An 18,552-nucleotide genomic window follows, 5' to 3' on the forward strand; every position below is an offset into this window, starting at 1 on the left:
AATGTGTATGTCAGGATTAACTTTGCAAAGATAATTCAATTTTAGAACAATGGTACTGCTTATACTTTCCTCAAAAGAACACACAACCAAATTTAGTCTAGTACGTTAACTGGTGTTGTCTGCTAGTAATTGGACTAAAAACTGAATCAATGCTCACAATCCAGGCTGCAAATAAAACAATGAAAGTGCCCACATGTAGGAGTCTGTGCAAAGCTGCCTAATGCATGCTCAATAAGGAGAAAACAGACCACAAAAAGCCATGCGTCAGTGTCCAGTCCTCTATGTCATTTCATGTCCTGCTTCGTCAGGAAGACAAAGCAGAATGTGACGCAACCATGCGCAGAGACCATTGACAGTGCATCATGGCTTTTTGGTGGTCTGTTTGCTCCTTATTAGGCTTACATTAGACAACATTCAACAGCTTTGCACAGACTCTCACATGTGGGCACTTTCATTGTTTTATTTGCAGTCTGGATTTTGAGCATTGATTCAGTTTTTAGTTGAATCCCTAGCAAACAACACTAGGTGGCGTACCATACTATTTGTTTGTCCCTCTTATTATATTATACCAATATCAAATGTCAGCAGTTTGGATGTGGCATGTATCTACCATATTTATCTGCATATAACACGCATTTTTTAAGCTAAAATTTTTAGCTTAAAGTTTACCTGCGTGTTATACGCCGATAAACTCTTTCTGGCCCGGCAAAAGCTGCTGCAGTTCAATGATTTAAAGCAGCCGCTTTAAATCATGTAACTGCAGCGGCCTCCGGCCACCTGATCACCTCCCCATCCCCGGCTTTCATATTTACCTGTCATGGGGCGTGCTCCTGCAGGCCCCGGCTGCGCCCTGTGCTGTCGCTGTGCACTGACGAGTGACGTCCTCAACGCAACGTCACTCGTCATTGCGCAGAGCCCCTGGACAGGTAAATATGAATGCCAGGGATGGGGAGGGAATTGGGACTCTGGCCCAGCAGAAGTTACATGAGCTTTTGCGGGGCCAGAGTTTATCAAGGTATACACACACTTACACGCACCCTCATTTTAACAAGGATATTTGGGTAAAAATCCCACGTAGCACTTACACAGCGTATTTCACAATGTGCAGCGCTGAGTATACACACATAGCCAGCAGCCTTGTGTGTTCAGTGAGGTTTGGAGGCGGGCACGCGTGTCACAGTCACGCCAGCACATGGTTTCACCTCCAAACCTGGGTGGGCCTATGTGTATGCTCAATGAAGAATATGTAGCTTATTTCTCATTGTGCAACGTAATCGCTACGTGGGACTTTACACGTATTCAGTGTTTCGTTTCCCAACCAATACACTTATATTTTTTGTCTGGATGCTTTCTCTCCACTTTTTAATGTAATTTTGTAATTTATTACTGACTTCAATGAAAGGTTTTAGAGCATTTGAAGTCTGATGTGTTCAGTAGGTGCATACCCTAACCATAGGCAGTGTGTACTAACAAGTTCCCTCAATAAAAAGAACTACTGGGTTTTGTTCTTAAAAGCTGTCGCACTTCAGAGGAAACATAGTTTTAAAAAGAGCCAAGCACAAGGTGAAGTGTCTGCTGGATGGCATCCCTCTGGCTCCTCCCTACCCACCTTGGTTTGCAGGCTTGCAGCGTGTCTGCTAAGAGGTTTCCTCTAATTATTATTAATCACTATAGAGTATAAAGGAAAGCAGCATTGGTCCTTGGAGCTACTAAAGTGTTAGTTCTAATTATTAAGGTCGGAAGGTAAAAGCATTGAGTTGGTTGTTTACTACATGTAAGATCTCTGTTATCTTCATTTTCATTTATAACATTTCATACCCAACATTAAATAATAGAAACCAAATTCTCACTTTTCTTCTTGTTTTTAAAGTGTGGAAGAGAGCTTTAAAACACTGTTCTGGTCCATATTCGGCTTGTCGGAAGTAACTTCTGTAGTTCTGAAATACGACCACAAGTTTATAGAGAACATCGGCTATGTGCTCTATGGCATCTACAATGTGACCATGGTGGTGGTCCTCCTGAACATGCTTATTGCCATGATAAACAGCTCCTACCAAGAAATTGAGGTAATCCAATACTTTATTCTCTATTAAACCTAATTGAATCTACTATTTTCCATAGTTATTGTGTGCTAAATGACTTCACATCTTGGGTCTGCCACATTTAATCACTGAGACATAAATGATGGCTGCAATATCGCTTTTATTTTATTTATAACTAAGATGTCAGGAGCTTTTAAGGAGAACACATTTCCCATGACATTCCAGATCTATTTTGGTCAGGTGAAGAAGTAGCAAATGAGTATACCTGGATTCGAAGCTTAGGTTTTGTTTTATGATGCTGATCTTTATGGATATATTGCATCTGTGTGATATGGAGCCATTTATTTCTTTACCACAATGTGCTATATTGTCAGAATGAAATAGCTATTTAGAGACCACTATAGATTGCAGTTACAGAAGCAGCATTGTCTACTGATCAGAAATGTATGGTAGATAAAAAAAAAACTATCCATCATGAAGAAAATGTATGGTAGATTTAAAAAAAAAAAAATATCCATCATGAAGAAAATGTATGGTAGATTTAAAAAAAAAAATATCCATCATGAAGAAAATTTAGGTTTTTGACCTCTTCTACTTTTGTTCCTATACACTCACTGCATCTAGACGGAATTCTAGTAATTTTCATCCCCATCTTCATGACTCCTTTATGAGTCCTAGAATACCAGTAAAGACAGATGACTTAGCAATAAAAGAGAGTTTTGCATCATTTACCTACATTTATGGTCTAGTTAATGGAGTACTTCAGCTATAGACACTTATCGCTTATTTCATTTTTTAACCCCTTAAGGACCATGGGTTTTCCGTTTTTCACTTTCGTTTTTTCCTCCTCACCTCCTTTCCTCCTCACAATTTTGCACCTAAAATTCCATATGATGGCTTATTTTTTGCACCACCAATTCAACTTTGCAGTGACATCAGTCATTTTACCCAAAAACTACGGAAAAACGGAAAAAAATAATAATTGTGCGACGAAATTGAAGAAAAAACGCAATTTTGTAACTTTTGGGGGCTTCCGTTTCTACGCAGTACATTTTCAGTAAAAAGGACACTTTATCTTTATTCTGTAAGTCCATATGATTAAAATGATACCCTACTTATATAGGTTTGATTTTGTGGTACTTCTGGAAAAAATCATAACTACATGCAGGAAAATTTATACATTTAAAATTGTCCTCTTCTGACCCCTATAACTTTTTAATTTTACTGCGTATGGGACAGTATGAGGGCTAATTTTTTGCACCATGATCTGAAGTTTTTAGCGGTACCATTTTTGTATTGATCGGACTTTTTCATAGATTTTTTTTCATTTTTTTCATGATCTAAAAAGTGACCAAAAATATGTTATTTTGGACTTTGGAATTTTTTGGCGCATATGCCATTGACCGTGTGGTTTAATTAATGATATATTTTTATAGTTCGGACATTTATGCACACGGCGATACCACATATGTTTATACTTATTTTTATTGACATGTTTTTTTTATGGGAAAAGGGGGTGATTTGGACTTTTATTAGGGAAAGGGTTAAACAATATTTATTAACTTTTTTTTTTTTACACTTTTTTTTTTTGCAGTGTTATAGCTCCCATAGGGGGCTATAACACTGCACACACTGATCTTCTACACTGTTCACTGCAAAGCCATAGCTTTGCATTGATCAGTGTTATCGGCGGTCGATTGCTCAAGCATCTCAGGCTTGTAGCAATCAATCGGCGAAGGGACACGTCGGAGGAAGGTAAGAGGACCTCCGCTCACATCCTAGCTGATCTTGTATGCCCAGCATTAACCCTCTCCTTTGCCTTTCTGTTGGCTTCAAAGCTATTAATGGCAAATTTAGCTCTCACATTTGGGCATGTCTTATGGAGCCTGCCAACAAGGAAGGTGGGAAATGTGTATGATTCCCTAAAATGTATTTTGATTCTTTATATATGAAGTTTAACAGTGTTTATTATACGTTGAGGCATATTTATTGATAATGCACCAGGCTGCTCCTCTGTCCTTCTGTACTATGTTGTCCCTTTACATTAATACAAAGTCATTAGAAAGATAATAGGGTATTGAAAATAAACAACCACCTATCACCTGAAATGGAAAATGCTCTGTGTTGTACTGTTCCTCGCCATAGATATGAGCCAGTTCCATGAATTGTCTGCTGAATATGAAAATGTGGATCTGGCATCTGTTAGTCTGGCTTCTCATCAATGTTTAACTTCCATTACTTATTTGCGTTATAGAATTTGAAAAATGGAAATAGAAATTAAGGTAACGGATCCCATTCATTTCTATGGGCTTTTAAAGGAAATCTGTAAGCAGCATCACCTGCACTAAAGCTGTCACACAGGCTTGTAATGCGGGTGATGCTGATCAAAATGTTACTCACGGCATCCAGATTCGCCCAGCTGTACCGCCGCATTTCGCCTTTTTCTTTTATGCAAATGAGGGCCTTGGGGCATGGGCGGAGCTCCGAACCAAGCTAGGGGCACGCTGACGTCATCTTCGCTGGACCGATGCTCAGCCCAGCTCATCAAGATTTATAACCCCCTCCCGCTTTTGCGCTCCGTGTGAGTGTACGGTGCATGCGCCGTACACTAACACGGGGCGCAAGAGCAAGGACGGAAGCAGCTCATGCGCCATACACTAACAGGGGTGCAAGAGCAGGGAGGGGGTTATGAATATTGATGAGAAGATGACGTCAGCATGGCCCTAGCATGGCTTGGAGCTCGGCCCATGCCCCAAGACCCTCATTTGCATAAAAAGAAAAAGGTGAATTGCGGCGGAACGGCTCGGAGAATCTGGATGCCGTGAGTATTGTTTTGATCAGCATCAACCACACTACATACCCGTGTGAGAGCTTTGGTGCGGGTGATACTGCTGACAGATTTCCTTTAAATATGGTGCATGCAGTATTTTGTTTCCATCATAAATAGCAGATATCCTAATGTAACTTAGTCATTTAACATTGAAGTCTATGGTGACGGAATTAATCTACATTATTTTTACATCCATTATTGCTACTGAGCATGCTCAGGAATAACAGAATGGACATGACTAAAAAATAGCTGACATTAACACTGATAAAAGGATGTTTAAACGGATAATAACGTATGTTAGTGCTCCATTATTTTATATTTAATTTTAACAAAAATCTTTTAAAACAACGGACTGTTAACTCCAAATCTGTAAATAATGATCTCTCTTAGACAATAACGGATATTTCCTAAAGGATTTGCCTAATGCTGATGTGAACATAACCTTATCTATGGAAGAAACCTGGATAACTCACAAACTGTTGAGTTGAGTATTAAAAGAGGGCAGCTCAGGACAAAAGTATTTTGTTTTTGTTTCAACACAACAACAGTACAACACATTTTATTCTAGTGGTTTCCAAACTCATTGACAGGAAGCATGTGGATTTATTTTATTGTGCCTTATTATACCTCAATAAGGTACAAAACCCAATGGCACGTCATTTTGAAGTGTGAAATGATTTTTCATTGTATTCTGCCAACATGTAGGCGTGAAAGTTACAATTTAAACCCATTATTGCCAGAAACCGGGTACAGAAGAGTACTTTCCTAATGTTGAGTGCTTTTTCAGGTTGGTTAATTGTTGATAATAAAATGTTATTGATTCACGACTATAACCAAAATTGTAAGGAGTGAAATTGAAATACATCATAAGCAAAATACAAATGACGGAATCCAAAAAATTCCACTCTTCACTTGATAATTAAATGGAAAAAGGTCTGGTTCTAGAAACTCAATTTAGTCAATACAAAATGCTTTTCATAGGCAGAACACTAATGTTGCTTTAGAGGCAGGAAATAGAACAAATATCTGGGTTATATTTGTGTCAGTAGAGATAGTCTCTTTCAGATAGGACATGATAAATTTATTTCACTTGAAATGTTTTCTGCTATCAGAATAAGCGAGGCTGACAGATATATAATAGGACATTGTAGAAGATTGTGGAGTGTGATTTCCTTCGCTATAGAAAATCATGCAAACATTGCAGAAAATAGCCTATAAATTAAAATGGAGGATGGAAATACCTTAAAGGGGTACTCCACTGGGAAAAAAAATATTTTATCAACTGGTGCCAGAAAGTTAAACAGATTTGAAAATTACTTCTATTAAAATATCTGAATCCTTCCCGTATTTATCAGCTGCTGTTATGATCCACAGGAAGTGCTTTTCTTTTTGATTTTCCTTTCTGTCTGACCACAGTGCTCTCTGCTGATACCTCTGTCCATTTTAGGAACTGTCCAGAGCAGGATAGGTTTTCTATCCGGATTTGCTCCTACTCTGGACAGTTCCTAAAATGGACAGAGGTGTCAGAAGGGAGCACTATGGTCAGGCATAAAGAAAAGAACTTCCTGTGGATCATCCGGCAGCTGATAAGTACTGGAATGATAAAGTTTTTTTAATAGAAGTAATTTACAAATCTGTTTAACTTTCTGGCACCAGTTGATTTAGAAAAAATGGATGGGAAATAACAACCGGAATGTGGGGGAGCGAACACTGGGAACCCCACCAATTCAGAGAATGGAGCAATAGTGTCCACTAAATGGGTAGGAGATAATTTTGGAGAAGAAAAATAAACCCTTAAATTCATCTAAAATTCATCATATTCCTGTTTTTAAAGATGTGGCAGAGTGCAAAATGATCTTACATGCTGTGCATCAAATTTATTATGTGTACTGTTGAGTTCCTCTTTTAATTAATATATCAAATTAATATCACAACAATGTCTTAGGGCAGAGAAATGAATCGTCTCAATGATCTTACAGTAAAGAATCTCTTTTTCTCTGAATGTAGTGGATGTCTCAAATCCGGATTTTTATCCGGTTATGTCTCACACGTCTGTACTCTACCAGTTTCAAGAACTTGTCGAGCAGAAGTTAGTTGATTTGTCCCGTAATGTTTCTCCTCTAATTAACAACCTCATGTTAAAAGAAAAAAGGGGGACAAAGGGGGCTTTGGAGGATAGGAGTACATACAGACCACTTTCGAGCAATTCCACTAATAATTTTTGTGGTACATTGGAATCTTACCTCATGACAAGGCCGATACTGCCCTCCGATGGTTTCTATCTGTATACTCGACTTACCCCAGTGCCCGGCCGGATTATATTTGTTTGGTTGTTGAATTTTTATTATCTGATGATTTTTTTATGTTTGATGGCAATTTTTACCTACAGGTCACCAGGGGGGTCGATGGGCACTAAGTTCTCTCCCTCTCTCACCAACATATATATGTGTTGGTGGGAGAGGGAGTTTTTATTTTCTGCCCGCAATTCATTTTCAGAGGATATTTTGTGGTACGGCAGATATATCGATGATTTATTGTTTATTTGGAGATCTGATGCATCTGCCGTACCACAATTTAGGGATTATCTTAATGATAATTCCTGTGGCCTCTCCTTCACAGTTACACATCAGGAGACGAGGATTCCTTTCTTGGTTCTTTGGTTGTGTGGTGATACCAACAGGGGGATTGTTGTGACATCCACGTATCGCAAAGACATGGTGGTCATTTCAGTTTTACAAGCCAGGTCTTGTCACCTAGAGCATCTTGCTACCAATCTCCCTGTTGGTGAGATGATCAGATCCAGATGCAATTGCACAGATTTACAAAGAAACACATATACAGAAAAAAAACTGTTGTTTTCAACCAATTTAGTCAAGAATACAATGTAATCTGTGACATTCTAAATAAATATCAGTTATTATCAGGGATAGAAATTACAAACATATTTTTAGTGATGGCTTCAGATCTGTAGCAAAAAGAGCTCAGACACTTGGAGATAAATTGTCTCCCAGTCTGTATAGGATTGGTAAAAAACAGAATCCAACATGGTTGCAAACAATGGGGTCTTTTAAGTGCAGCCACATTCATTGCACATGCTGTAAGGTGATTAGGTGCAAGGTGATGATGCTGTAAAGTGATTATGTGATTTCATGGGTACAGTGTCATTTACAGTATATGGGCTGCACGTCTATACCCCTTAAAGCAGGAAGGAAGCATTTATCTGACATTCCACACTTTAACTCCCATCATGTCTCTATGATTACCCTAGGAAAGAAAGGAGGAGTGCTCCATAGCGTAAAACAATACCGGAGGTAGGGTAAGAAGTAAGGGATTGTAGCCGCCTACCCAGTTGGTTGTGTAATTTATACACAACAATGATTCAGGTAGATAAATGAAAGTAGAGATCTGTCTGCAGCCCTTAAGCTTATGTGATGTGGCAAAGCTGCTGTGGCTGCTAACCACATAGAAGCATCCACCGTTTCTATGATTAACCGACATTGTGCGTAGAGACATGACCGGAGTTATTCATCTATTATTGCACAGGGAATTGGGCCCCAGCTATCGCGCCCCCTCCCGTAGGCTTGCATTGAGGGGCGGAGCGTGACATCACACGGGGCGGAGGCGTGATGCCACATGCCGCCGGCCTGGTGGTCGTCTGTAATCAGACCCGGAGTGAACACGCTCCGGGGACTGATTACAAACGGGGTGCGGCGTGCAAGATCACAAGGGTCCCCACCGGTGGGACTCCCGCGATCAGGCATCTTATCCCCTATCCTTTGGATAGGGGAAAAGATGTGTAAGCACCGGAGTACCCCTTTAAACTCCATTTAGTGCGGTCCAGGCTGCAGGGCATCTAAAATGGAAGATCCATATGTGAGGATATGGGGCAAGGAATTCTGGGAAGGCGGGATGACAATGAATCACATGCAGGATGCAGCCTATCAGCAGCCAGTCACCCCTGTCACAGCCCTATATAATCGGCAGCTATATTGCAGTGAGTCACTTCATTCATTACACTGCAGAGAGATAGGAAGGACAGCCTGAAAGATAGGAAGGAACGCTGAGCCCTGCATGGCACATGTCTTCTATCTGGTTGCCAAACGGTTCCTGAAGTGTTCTCCCCATTTTCTCCCCATTACAAGAATGGGAAGAAAACTTTGCATGAACTTCAGCCACTCGTAAACCGCAAAGCACACCCTCCTTTACGACAAAGGACGTATATTTAGGTCCTCAGCCGGCTCCCGCGATATACCGCGGGGTCACAGCGTCATATCGGGTCGGTACCGGAGGCCATCAACGGCCGGGACCCGCGGCTAATACAGGACATCACCGATAGCGGTGATGCCATGTATTAACCCTTCAGACTTGGCGATCAAAGCTGACCTCCACGTCTGAAGCGAAAGTGAAAGTATCCCGGCTGTGACAGTCGGGCTGTTCAGGACTGCCGCAGTGAAATCGTGGCATCCCTAACAGCTTACAGGACACCGGGAGGGACCTTACCTGCCCGATCGGCGAATGACTGCTCCGTGCCTGAGATCCAGGCAGGACAGTCAAGCGCCGATAACACTGATCACAGGCGTGTTAATACACGCCAGTGATCTGTGTAAAAGATCAGTGTGTGCAGTGTTATAGGTCCCTATGGGAGCTATAGCATTGCAAAAAAAAAGTTTAAAAAAAGTGTTAATAAAGATCATTTAACATCTTCCCTAATAAAAGTTTGAATCACCCCCGTTTTCCCAATAAAAAAATAAAACAGTGTAAATAAAAATAAACATATGTGGTATTGCCGCATGCGTATATGTCTGAACTATAAAAATATATTGTTAATTAAACCGCACGGTTAATGGCGTACACGTAAAAAAATTCCAAAGTCCAAAAAAACGTATTTTTGGTCACTTTTTATACCATTAAAAAATGAATAAAAAGTGATCAAAATGTCAGATCAAAACAAAAATGGTACTGATAATAACTTCAGATAGCGGTGCAAAAAATTAGTCCTCATACCGCCCTGTACATGAAAAAAATAAAAACGTTATAGTGGTCAGAAGAGGACATTTTTAAACGTATACATTTTCCTGCATGTAGTTATGATTTTTTCCAGAAGTACGACAAAATTAAACCTGTATAAGTAGGATACCATTTTAACCGTATGGACCTACAGAATAATGATAAGGTGTAATTTTTACCGAAATATGCACTGCGTAGAAGCGGAAGCCCCCAAAAGTTACAAAATGGCATTTTTTCTTCAATTTTGTCGCACAATGATTTTCTTTTCCGTTTTGCCGTGGATTTTTAGGTAAAATGACTAATGTCACTGCAAAGTAGAATTGGTGACACAAAAAATAAGCCATAATATGGATTTTTAGATGGAAAATTGAAAGGGTTATGATTTTTAAAAGGTAAGGAGGAAAAAACGAAAATGCAAAAACTGAAAAACCCTGTGTCCTTAAGGGGTTAAGCTGCAGCGTCAGAACGGTATCCCCCAACATAGTCTGATTTGTGATGTTGCCACACATTTTAATTTCACCCTCCATATGTTGGACCGACTGTACGAACAGAGAAAAGCCATCACCGATTTCTTGATGATCCAAGCAAATAGGAGTACTCCCCTGTGTAACTTCAATGTGAACCAGTGGCAGCTCATACGTGACACCTGCCGTTTGCTCAGGCCTTTTGAGGAAGCCACATTATTTGTAAGTCGCCTGGATTATGGAAGGAACTACGTCATTCCACTGCTTCATTTCTTACAACACATGTTGGAAACGATGGCTGGTCAGGGCACTGGAGACGTGGCGCCTACATCTCAAGGGGACATGAGCCCTGTGGGGGCTGAACTGGAGGAGGAGGGGCACAGTGGAGCACAGTTTAGGTTTTGCCAAATGGGCAGTTTTTCTAGTAATCTGACAGGAGAGGAGGAGTAGGAGCAGCCAGAGGAGCTACAGGGTTATGAGGAAGGTGAGACAGAGGATCCAGACACACCGCGGCAGTATGCAGTGGAGATGGAGGCAGGGAGTCACTCCGAGTCACTTGAACAAATGGCATGATGCATTCTCACTTGCTTTCGTAGTGACAGCCGAATTGTCACCATTCAACAATGGGATGACATCTGGCTCTCCATCTTTTTGGGCCATCGCTACTGCCACAAAATAGGGGCCTGTTTTACACTCACTGAGAGGGAAGACAAACTGACCTACTACAGAGGCCTCTATAGTCAGTTGGCTGATGCCTATCGGCACCATCGTCCATCCTCTCGCAGGTCTGAATCGAAGGGGGCCCCTTGCGCTCACCTTCCACTGCCATGGCTGCTGGGTAGGGGTGGGGTGGCAGGAGCAGCCTGAGTCTACAGTCGCTGATGAGTACCTTTCTTCACCCGCATAGTGAAGCAACTCATCAGCAGCAGGTAGACCTGGAGCAGGACCTGAACCAGCAGGTGGTGGCATACCTTGACATGCCCATGCCAATACACCTTGAAGATCCACTGGACTTCTGGGCAGCCAAACTTGATTTGTGGCCACAGTTTTGTCCTGGAAAAGCTGTCCTGCCTGGCCAGTAGTGTGCCATCAGAGCGGGTGTTTAGTGCGGCAGGGGCCATAGTCACCCCAAGGAGAACTCGTCTGTCCACGAAAAATGTGGAGAGACTGAGCTTTGTGAAGATGAATCAGGCATGGATCAGCCAGGATTTCCACCCATCCATGCCTGATGCATCAGAGTAGATTGACCATGGTGCCACACCAACACTTCACAAAAATGGATAGTGCCAAACAGATTTAAGGCGCTGTTCCCCAGTTACAAACATTCCTCCACATCAGACCTTTTTTCACCCACCTTCATCACCGGTACTGCTATTGCCACCCACCGCACCACTCTATCACCGGGTCACTTTCTGGACTCCTGATGCTGCTGCTGCCACCTCTAGGCTGCGACATACAGCCACTATATGGTCTCTTCATGCTTCACCACCTCCAGGCTGGGCCATTCAGCCACTATATGGTCTCCTTATGCTTCAGTCAACTCCAGGCTGTGCCATTCAGCCACTATATGGTCTTCTTATGCTTAAGCCACCTCCAGGCTGTGCCATTCAGACACTATATGGTCTCCTCTCTTGCTCTGGACAGTTCCTGATATGTACAGAGGTGTCAGCAGAGAGCACTGTGGTCAGACAGAAAAGAAATTCAAAAAGAAAAGAACTTCCTCTGTAGTATACAGCAGCTAACAAGTACTGGAAGGATTAACATTTACAAATAGAAGTAATTTACAAATCTTTTTAACTTTCTGGCATCAGTTGATTTAAGAAAAATGTGTTTTCCACTGGAGTACCCCTTTAAACAAGTTTTTCAACCCCATCACTTATTTGTACAGTGGTAGAATTAGTTCCTTGTTGTGGGCATCTATGCCCCTTTTGAGGTACCCCATGACTTTATTTGCTTTGACAGCAGCTGTCTGGCACTGGTCGCTTCAGTTAAATTAACTGTTAGCTTAAAGCGCAACTGTCAGAATATGCTTGTGAAGCTGCACAAACAGTGCCCCAACGGCTTCACAAACATATTCTTAGCATACCTTTATCAATAAATGTGGCTGTTTTATACTCACAAAAACATAGGGTTCTAATCACTTCAGCAATCAGACAACAGTCGGAGAGGCGGAGCGTGGAGTACAATCTCTGCTCCGGGCCCTACTGCCTCTCTCTGCTCATGTCGCCTAGCCGATTGACAGCCAGCGCATACAGGAGAGCTACACAGAGCCGGCACAGGCCAGCAGGCAGCCCTGTGTGTTAATCAGCAATGCTATATAAGCAGAGAGGGGTGGTGTGGCAAGGAGCTCCGCTTCTCCAACTGTTAACTGACTGCTGGAGCGATTATAAAACTGTGTTTTTGTAAGTATAAAATAGCCGAATTTATTGATAAAGGTATACTAAGAATATGCTTGTGAACCGTAGTGCACTGTTTATGCAGCTTCACAAGCATATTCTTGGTGACAGTTGTGCTTTAAACACCATGGCCTTTTTCCATGTCAGTCGTTCCCTGTGTTTTCCTATTTTGTACATAATCCCAGCTTGTATTTTTTCTCCCCTTGTGCATAACCTTACATTTATCAGTGTTGAACCTCATCTGCCACTTCCCAACCTAAAACAGTGCACTTTCCTCTATTTTGTTAACCACTTCAAAGATTGCTACTAGGGCTGCACGATATGGGGAAAATGTGCGATTGCGATTTTGGGCCTAAATATTGCGATTTCAATATGTGATGCGATACAATAAAAAAAATTGTGGAATCCCCCCATTTCATGTCCAATCGCCTCCATTTCACATCTACCTACCCATTTTATGCCCACCGCCTATTTCACATCTCCCCCTTGTCACATTCTCCCCCCGTCACATTCTCCCCCTTGTCACATTCTCCTCCCCCATCACATTCTCCTCCCCGTCACATTCCCCCGCCTTGTCACATTCTCCTCCCCCTTGTCACATTCTCCTCCCCATCACAGTCTCCTCCCCTATCACATTCTCCTCCCGTCACACCTTCCCTTGTCACATCCCCCCCTTGTCACATTCCCCCCCTTGTCACATCCCCCCTTGTCACATTCTCCTCCCCCTTGTCACATTCCCCCCCCCCCGTCACATCCCCCCTTGTCACATTCTCCTCCCCTGTCACATCCCCCCATTGTCACATCTCCCCCTGTCACATTCCCCCCCTTGTCACATCCCCCCCCTTGTCACATTCCCCCCCTTTTCACATCCCCCTTGTCACATTCTCCTCCCCCTTGTCACATTCCCCCCCCCCTGTCACATCCCCCCCTTGTCACATTCTCCTCCCCTGTCACATCCCCCCATTGTCACATCTCCCCCCTGTCACATTCCCCCCCTTGTCACATTCTCCCCCTTGTTACATTCTCCCCCCCTTGTCACATTCTCCCCATCTTGTCACATTCTCCTCCCCCTTGTCACATTCTCCTCCCCCTTTTCACATTTCCCCCCCCTTGCCACATTCCCCCCTTGACACATTCCCCCTCTTGTCACATCCCCCCCTTGTCATCACATTCCCACCGGTCACATCCCCCCCCCTCCCCTCCTGTCACATTCTTGTATTCTTGTACTGCAGCAATACACTGGGTTTCGCGGGCGGATTTAAAATCTCCCGCAGGACCCGGGAAACCTAGTGTATTGCTGCAGTACAAGACCTTTTCCCATCAGCCATTCACTGGCTTGACACGTGACACGTGTCCTACTGCCTGTACTAAGAAGAGAGGAAGCTCCGGAGCACACGGAGACTAATCTGCAGGGACCGGGACCAGGTGAGCAGAAGGTTTTTTTATTTTTCTCCCTGTGCCTTTAGCTCAGTGTTTTTCTAGCAGGGTGCCTCCAGCTGTTGTGAAACTACTACTCCCAGCATGCCCGGACAGCCTTTGCCGGTCCGGGAATGCTAAGAGTTGTAGTTTTGTAACAACTGGAAGCCCCCTGGTCGGGAAACACTGACATTTAGTATTTAAATTAGGTTTTTACCTGCTCTGGCCGGCCCCCACCATGGAAGCCAGCCCGAGCAGATAATCTCATGTTTTACCGGGGGGGTGCGTATCGCTATATCGCAAAAAGCAAAAATCGTGATTCGATTGTTTTTGCTATATATCGTGCAGGCCCTAATTGCTACTTTACTATTCAATCCCTCTTCAAGGTCATTAATAAATATATTAAAAATAATAGGCCCCCAAAAATTACCCCTGTGGTTCCCCCAGTAACAGTCGCCCAATCAGAGTAACTAGCGTTAAAGGACAAGTCCGGTGCTCACTTTTCTTATTGTATCCGTTCCGGGCTGCAAAAAAAAAAAGAAAATAAGCTTTCTCTTGCCTGCCTACGCTCCCCCGGTGCTCCGGTACAGGCGTTCGGTCCCCGGGCTGTATTCTTCTTACTTCCTGTTAGTCGGCACGTCACACAGAGCTTTAGCCTATCACTGGCCGCAGCGATGTCCCGCCTCGGCCAGTGATAGGCTGAAGCTCCGTGTGACGTGCCGACTAACAGGAAGTAAGAAGAATACAGCCCGGGGACCGAACACCTGTACCGGAGCACCGGGGGAGCGTAGGCAGGCAAGAGAAAGTTTGTTTTCTTTTACTTTGCAGCCCGGAATGGGTACAATAAGAAAAGTGAGCTCCGGACATCTCTTTTAATAACCAACCTCTGTTTCCTAGCTGAGCCAGTTATTCACTCATTTACACACATATTTTGCACCAACCTTTTATATGGCACTTTATCAAATGCTTTGGAAAAATCAAGATATATGACATCCAGTGATTCCTCTTGGTCAAGTCTGGAGCTCGCCTCCTATAAAAAAAAAAAAAAAAACTGATAAAACAGATAAAAACAGGTCAGGTTAGTTTGACAGAACTGATCCCTCATAAACCCATGCTGCTATGGAGTCATACATTTATTTTCATTGTAATATTTAAATATAGCATCTCTACAGCACCTCAAACTATTTACATAAAATGGAGGTTAAAGGGATTATCCAGGAATCAAAAAATAGAGAAAATTTCTTTCAAAGACCTCTCCTGTCTGTCTCCACGTTGGATGTGGTTCTGCAGCTGAGTTCTATTGAAGTGATTGGAGCCAAGTTGTAATACCTCACCCAAAGTGGAGACAGACAGGGAGCGGTCTTTGAAAGAAAATAGGTCTGTTTTTTCGATTCCTGGATAACCCCCTTTAAACTAACAGACCTATAATAATCAGGGTCACTTTGTTAATATTGACACTTTATTTGCTATGCGCAAGTCCTGAGGAACAGACCCTGTCACCACAGAGTCCTTGAATATTAGATACAGGGTCTGTCTATTACAATACTTAACTCTCTTAGAACCTGCGGTAAATCTGGACCTGGTGATTTGTCTGTTTTCACCAGACACCGGGGCTCGTAAAGTCAAAGACAAGTCCCCTTGTGATGTCATGCCACTTCCCCTCAATGCAAGTCTATGGGAGGGGGCGTGGCGGCCGTAAACTCCAGTTTGTCATTTTTATTGGTCAGAATTTAGAGGGGTAAATGTTTTTCTTTTAAAGGGGTACTCTGGCGCTAAGACATCTTATCCCTTATCCAAAGGATAGGGGATAAGATGCCTGATTGCGGGGGTCCCGCCGCTGGGGAGCCCTGTGATCTTCCACGCCGCACCCGTTAGAATCAGCCCCCGGAGCGTGCCAGCTCCGGGTCTGATTACTGGCGATCACAGGGCGGAGCCGTGACGTCACTATGCTCTGTCCCTGTGATCGCCAGTAATCAGACCCGGAGCTAGCACGCTAAGGGATAAGATGTCTTAGTGCCGGAGTACCCCTTTAAGCCTATCCCTATTAACAATTCTAACCTCTCCCTCCACTTCACCCCAGGTACATTAATAGGTCCCAGTTCTCTATCTACAGTGACTTTTCCTCTACTATATCACAACCCCAGTCCCAGTCTAAACACTCCTCCTTCATACTGGCCATCTGCTTCCTGAGCACAGATGCACCTTGCCCATTGAGGTGCAGCCAATCCTTAATGTAGAGCCTAAAGCCAACAAAGAAGTTGTCCCATTTTTTTGTAAACCCAAATTGCTCCTTCCTACACCAGTTTCTGAGTCACTTGTTTACCTCCATAATCTCCTGCTGCCTCTCTGGTGTGGCAAAAGGTACTGGTAATATTTCACAAGGAACTGGTAATATTTCAGCATATATTACCTAGGAAGTCCTTGCATTTAGTTTGCTGCCTAAGTCCCTGAAATCATTTTAGGGACACTACCTACTGCTTACTTAAGTAGTAAAAATATGATTATGATTAACTTAAAGGGGTACTCCGCCCCTAGACATTTTATCCCCTATCCAAAGGATAGGGGATAAGATGTCAGATCGCCGGGTTCCGCTGCTGGGGACCCCCAGAATCGCCGCTGCGGCACCCCGCTATCATTGCTGCACAGAGCGAGTTCGCTCTGTGCGTAATGAGAGGCGATACAGGGGATGGAGCTGCGTGACATCATGGCTCCGCCCCTTGTGACATCACGGTCCACCACCTTAATGCAAATCTATGGCAGGGGACGTGATGACCACCATTGAGAGGGGTGAGCCATGACGTCACGAGGGACGGAGCCATGACATCACGATGCTCCAGGCCCTGTATTGCCCGTCATTACGCACACTCGTTACGCACACGCGCGAACTCGCTCTGTGCAGTAATGATAGCGTGGTGCCACAGAGGAGATCCTGGGGGTCCCCAGCATGGGACCCCGGCGATCGGATAAGATTAGGGGCGGAGTACCTCTTTAAAGTCAGCTAAAGCTAATAGGAATGTAGTGAAAATATCTAAGTTAAGGAACTCATGCATGAGGCCTTCTTATTTGTCTAAATTAAAGGGGTATTCTGACTTAAAGTGTGAGATCATGGAAGGTCAAACCTCTGGCCTCCTTCCACAATCTTGAGACTGCACCCTGTCTCTTTTTTGTTAATTAAAGTAACCTGTCTTAATTACCTAGCTATACTGAAAAAAGCCATACATACCTAGTACCCCCCACCCCCACCTGGTCCCCTACAGTTCTGGTTTGCTTCTGTCTGGTCCCTTGAACTCCTCAAATAATTTTGCTCTGAGTGCTCGGGTGTGCTGCGGCCAGTGGTTGGAGGAGCTGCCAGGTCCTGCTTGTCTTGGAAGCAGGAAGAAGAGAGATTAGGGGACTGGACATAAGTGAATAAGAGCTGCAGGGGCCCCAGCAGCATATTGTTTTTTTGTTTTTTTAAGAGACTGGACTCCTTTAAGTTACTTTTGTAGATATCTGGTATGAATAGGGTATGCATCCTTAGCCAAAAGGGTTGGAAGGTATAGCTGTGGGGCTGTAGACTGAAAAAATATGTGGCCAACAAATATAGTGTCTGGCCAAGTTAAGAAAAAAACAAGTGATGTTAAAGTTCCAGGCTTAAATCAATAAGTCATAAATTGCTAAATCTTCATCTACTTCAAATATTACTACCTAGTGAATTGTACAATGTGCCTTTCCTGTCCTTTTTTATATTTTACATTGGTTTTTAGTAAGGTGGGTCAGCTAATCTGTCGGGCTTATGTGCTTAGGTTAGATGATATAACTGGTCAAGGTTTATGAATTTTATGACTTTTCAATTCTCGGTGGTAAAGTGAAAAAGTGATTTCCACTGGGAAGATTTATGTGAAGCTTTGTCCTGTAAATCTTGTTTTAGAGGCTTGCTGAATGAAACTGCCTCTACCGGTCTCTGCACTGGGATCTTTCTTATGTTACTTAATACAGACAAAAATATTTATTGTAAATTTACATCCAGAGCTATTTGTCTTATTTTGCCTTGCAAAATAAAGGCTCATTTATCCAAGATGATGTTTGAGAAAGAACAGTTAAATGAATGCTTGTTGGTCAGCTTATGCTCTTGTGCTCTGCCGACATAATACAAAATGTTGTATTGTAACATGTCCCCCATGTTCTGTCCTTCAGCCTACTTAAAGCATTACTGTCATTAGAAACAACTTTTTTCTATTTAATACTTCTTTAAAAACTAAGCATTTTCTTAATATACTTCATTAAAAAATGTCATTGCTAAAGATGTGGAACAGGGGGCGTGACCTGGTGTTTGGTATAAGCGGACACATGCTGTGAGTGCTTCCACTCAAAACCTGTTAATACATCATCCTGACTGCAAATACTGGCTTACCGGA

General features: G+C 42.9%; 1 protein-coding gene across 3 annotated transcripts in view; it reads left to right on the forward strand.

Moving 5' to 3' along the window:
- The window catches only part of TRPC3 (transient receptor potential cation channel subfamily C member 3), a 260,568-nt gene that overhangs the window by 209,913 nt on the left and 32,103 nt on the right, over positions 1 to 18,552 (forward strand). For all 3 annotated transcript variants that reach the window (XM_056564160.1, XM_056564165.1, XM_056564176.1), the window contains one exon: positions 1,871 to 2,066. In XM_056564160.1, coding sequence (XP_056420135.1) covers positions 1,871 to 2,066 — 196 coding nt within the window. The remainder of the gene's footprint in view (positions 1 to 1,870; positions 2,067 to 18,552) is intronic.

Source organism: Hyla sarda, chromosome 1 (genome assembly GCF_029499605.1).
Source record: "Hyla sarda isolate aHylSar1 chromosome 1, aHylSar1.hap1, whole genome shotgun sequence".
NCBI classification, from domain to species: Eukaryota; Metazoa; Chordata; class Amphibia; order Anura; family Hylidae; genus Hyla; species Hyla sarda.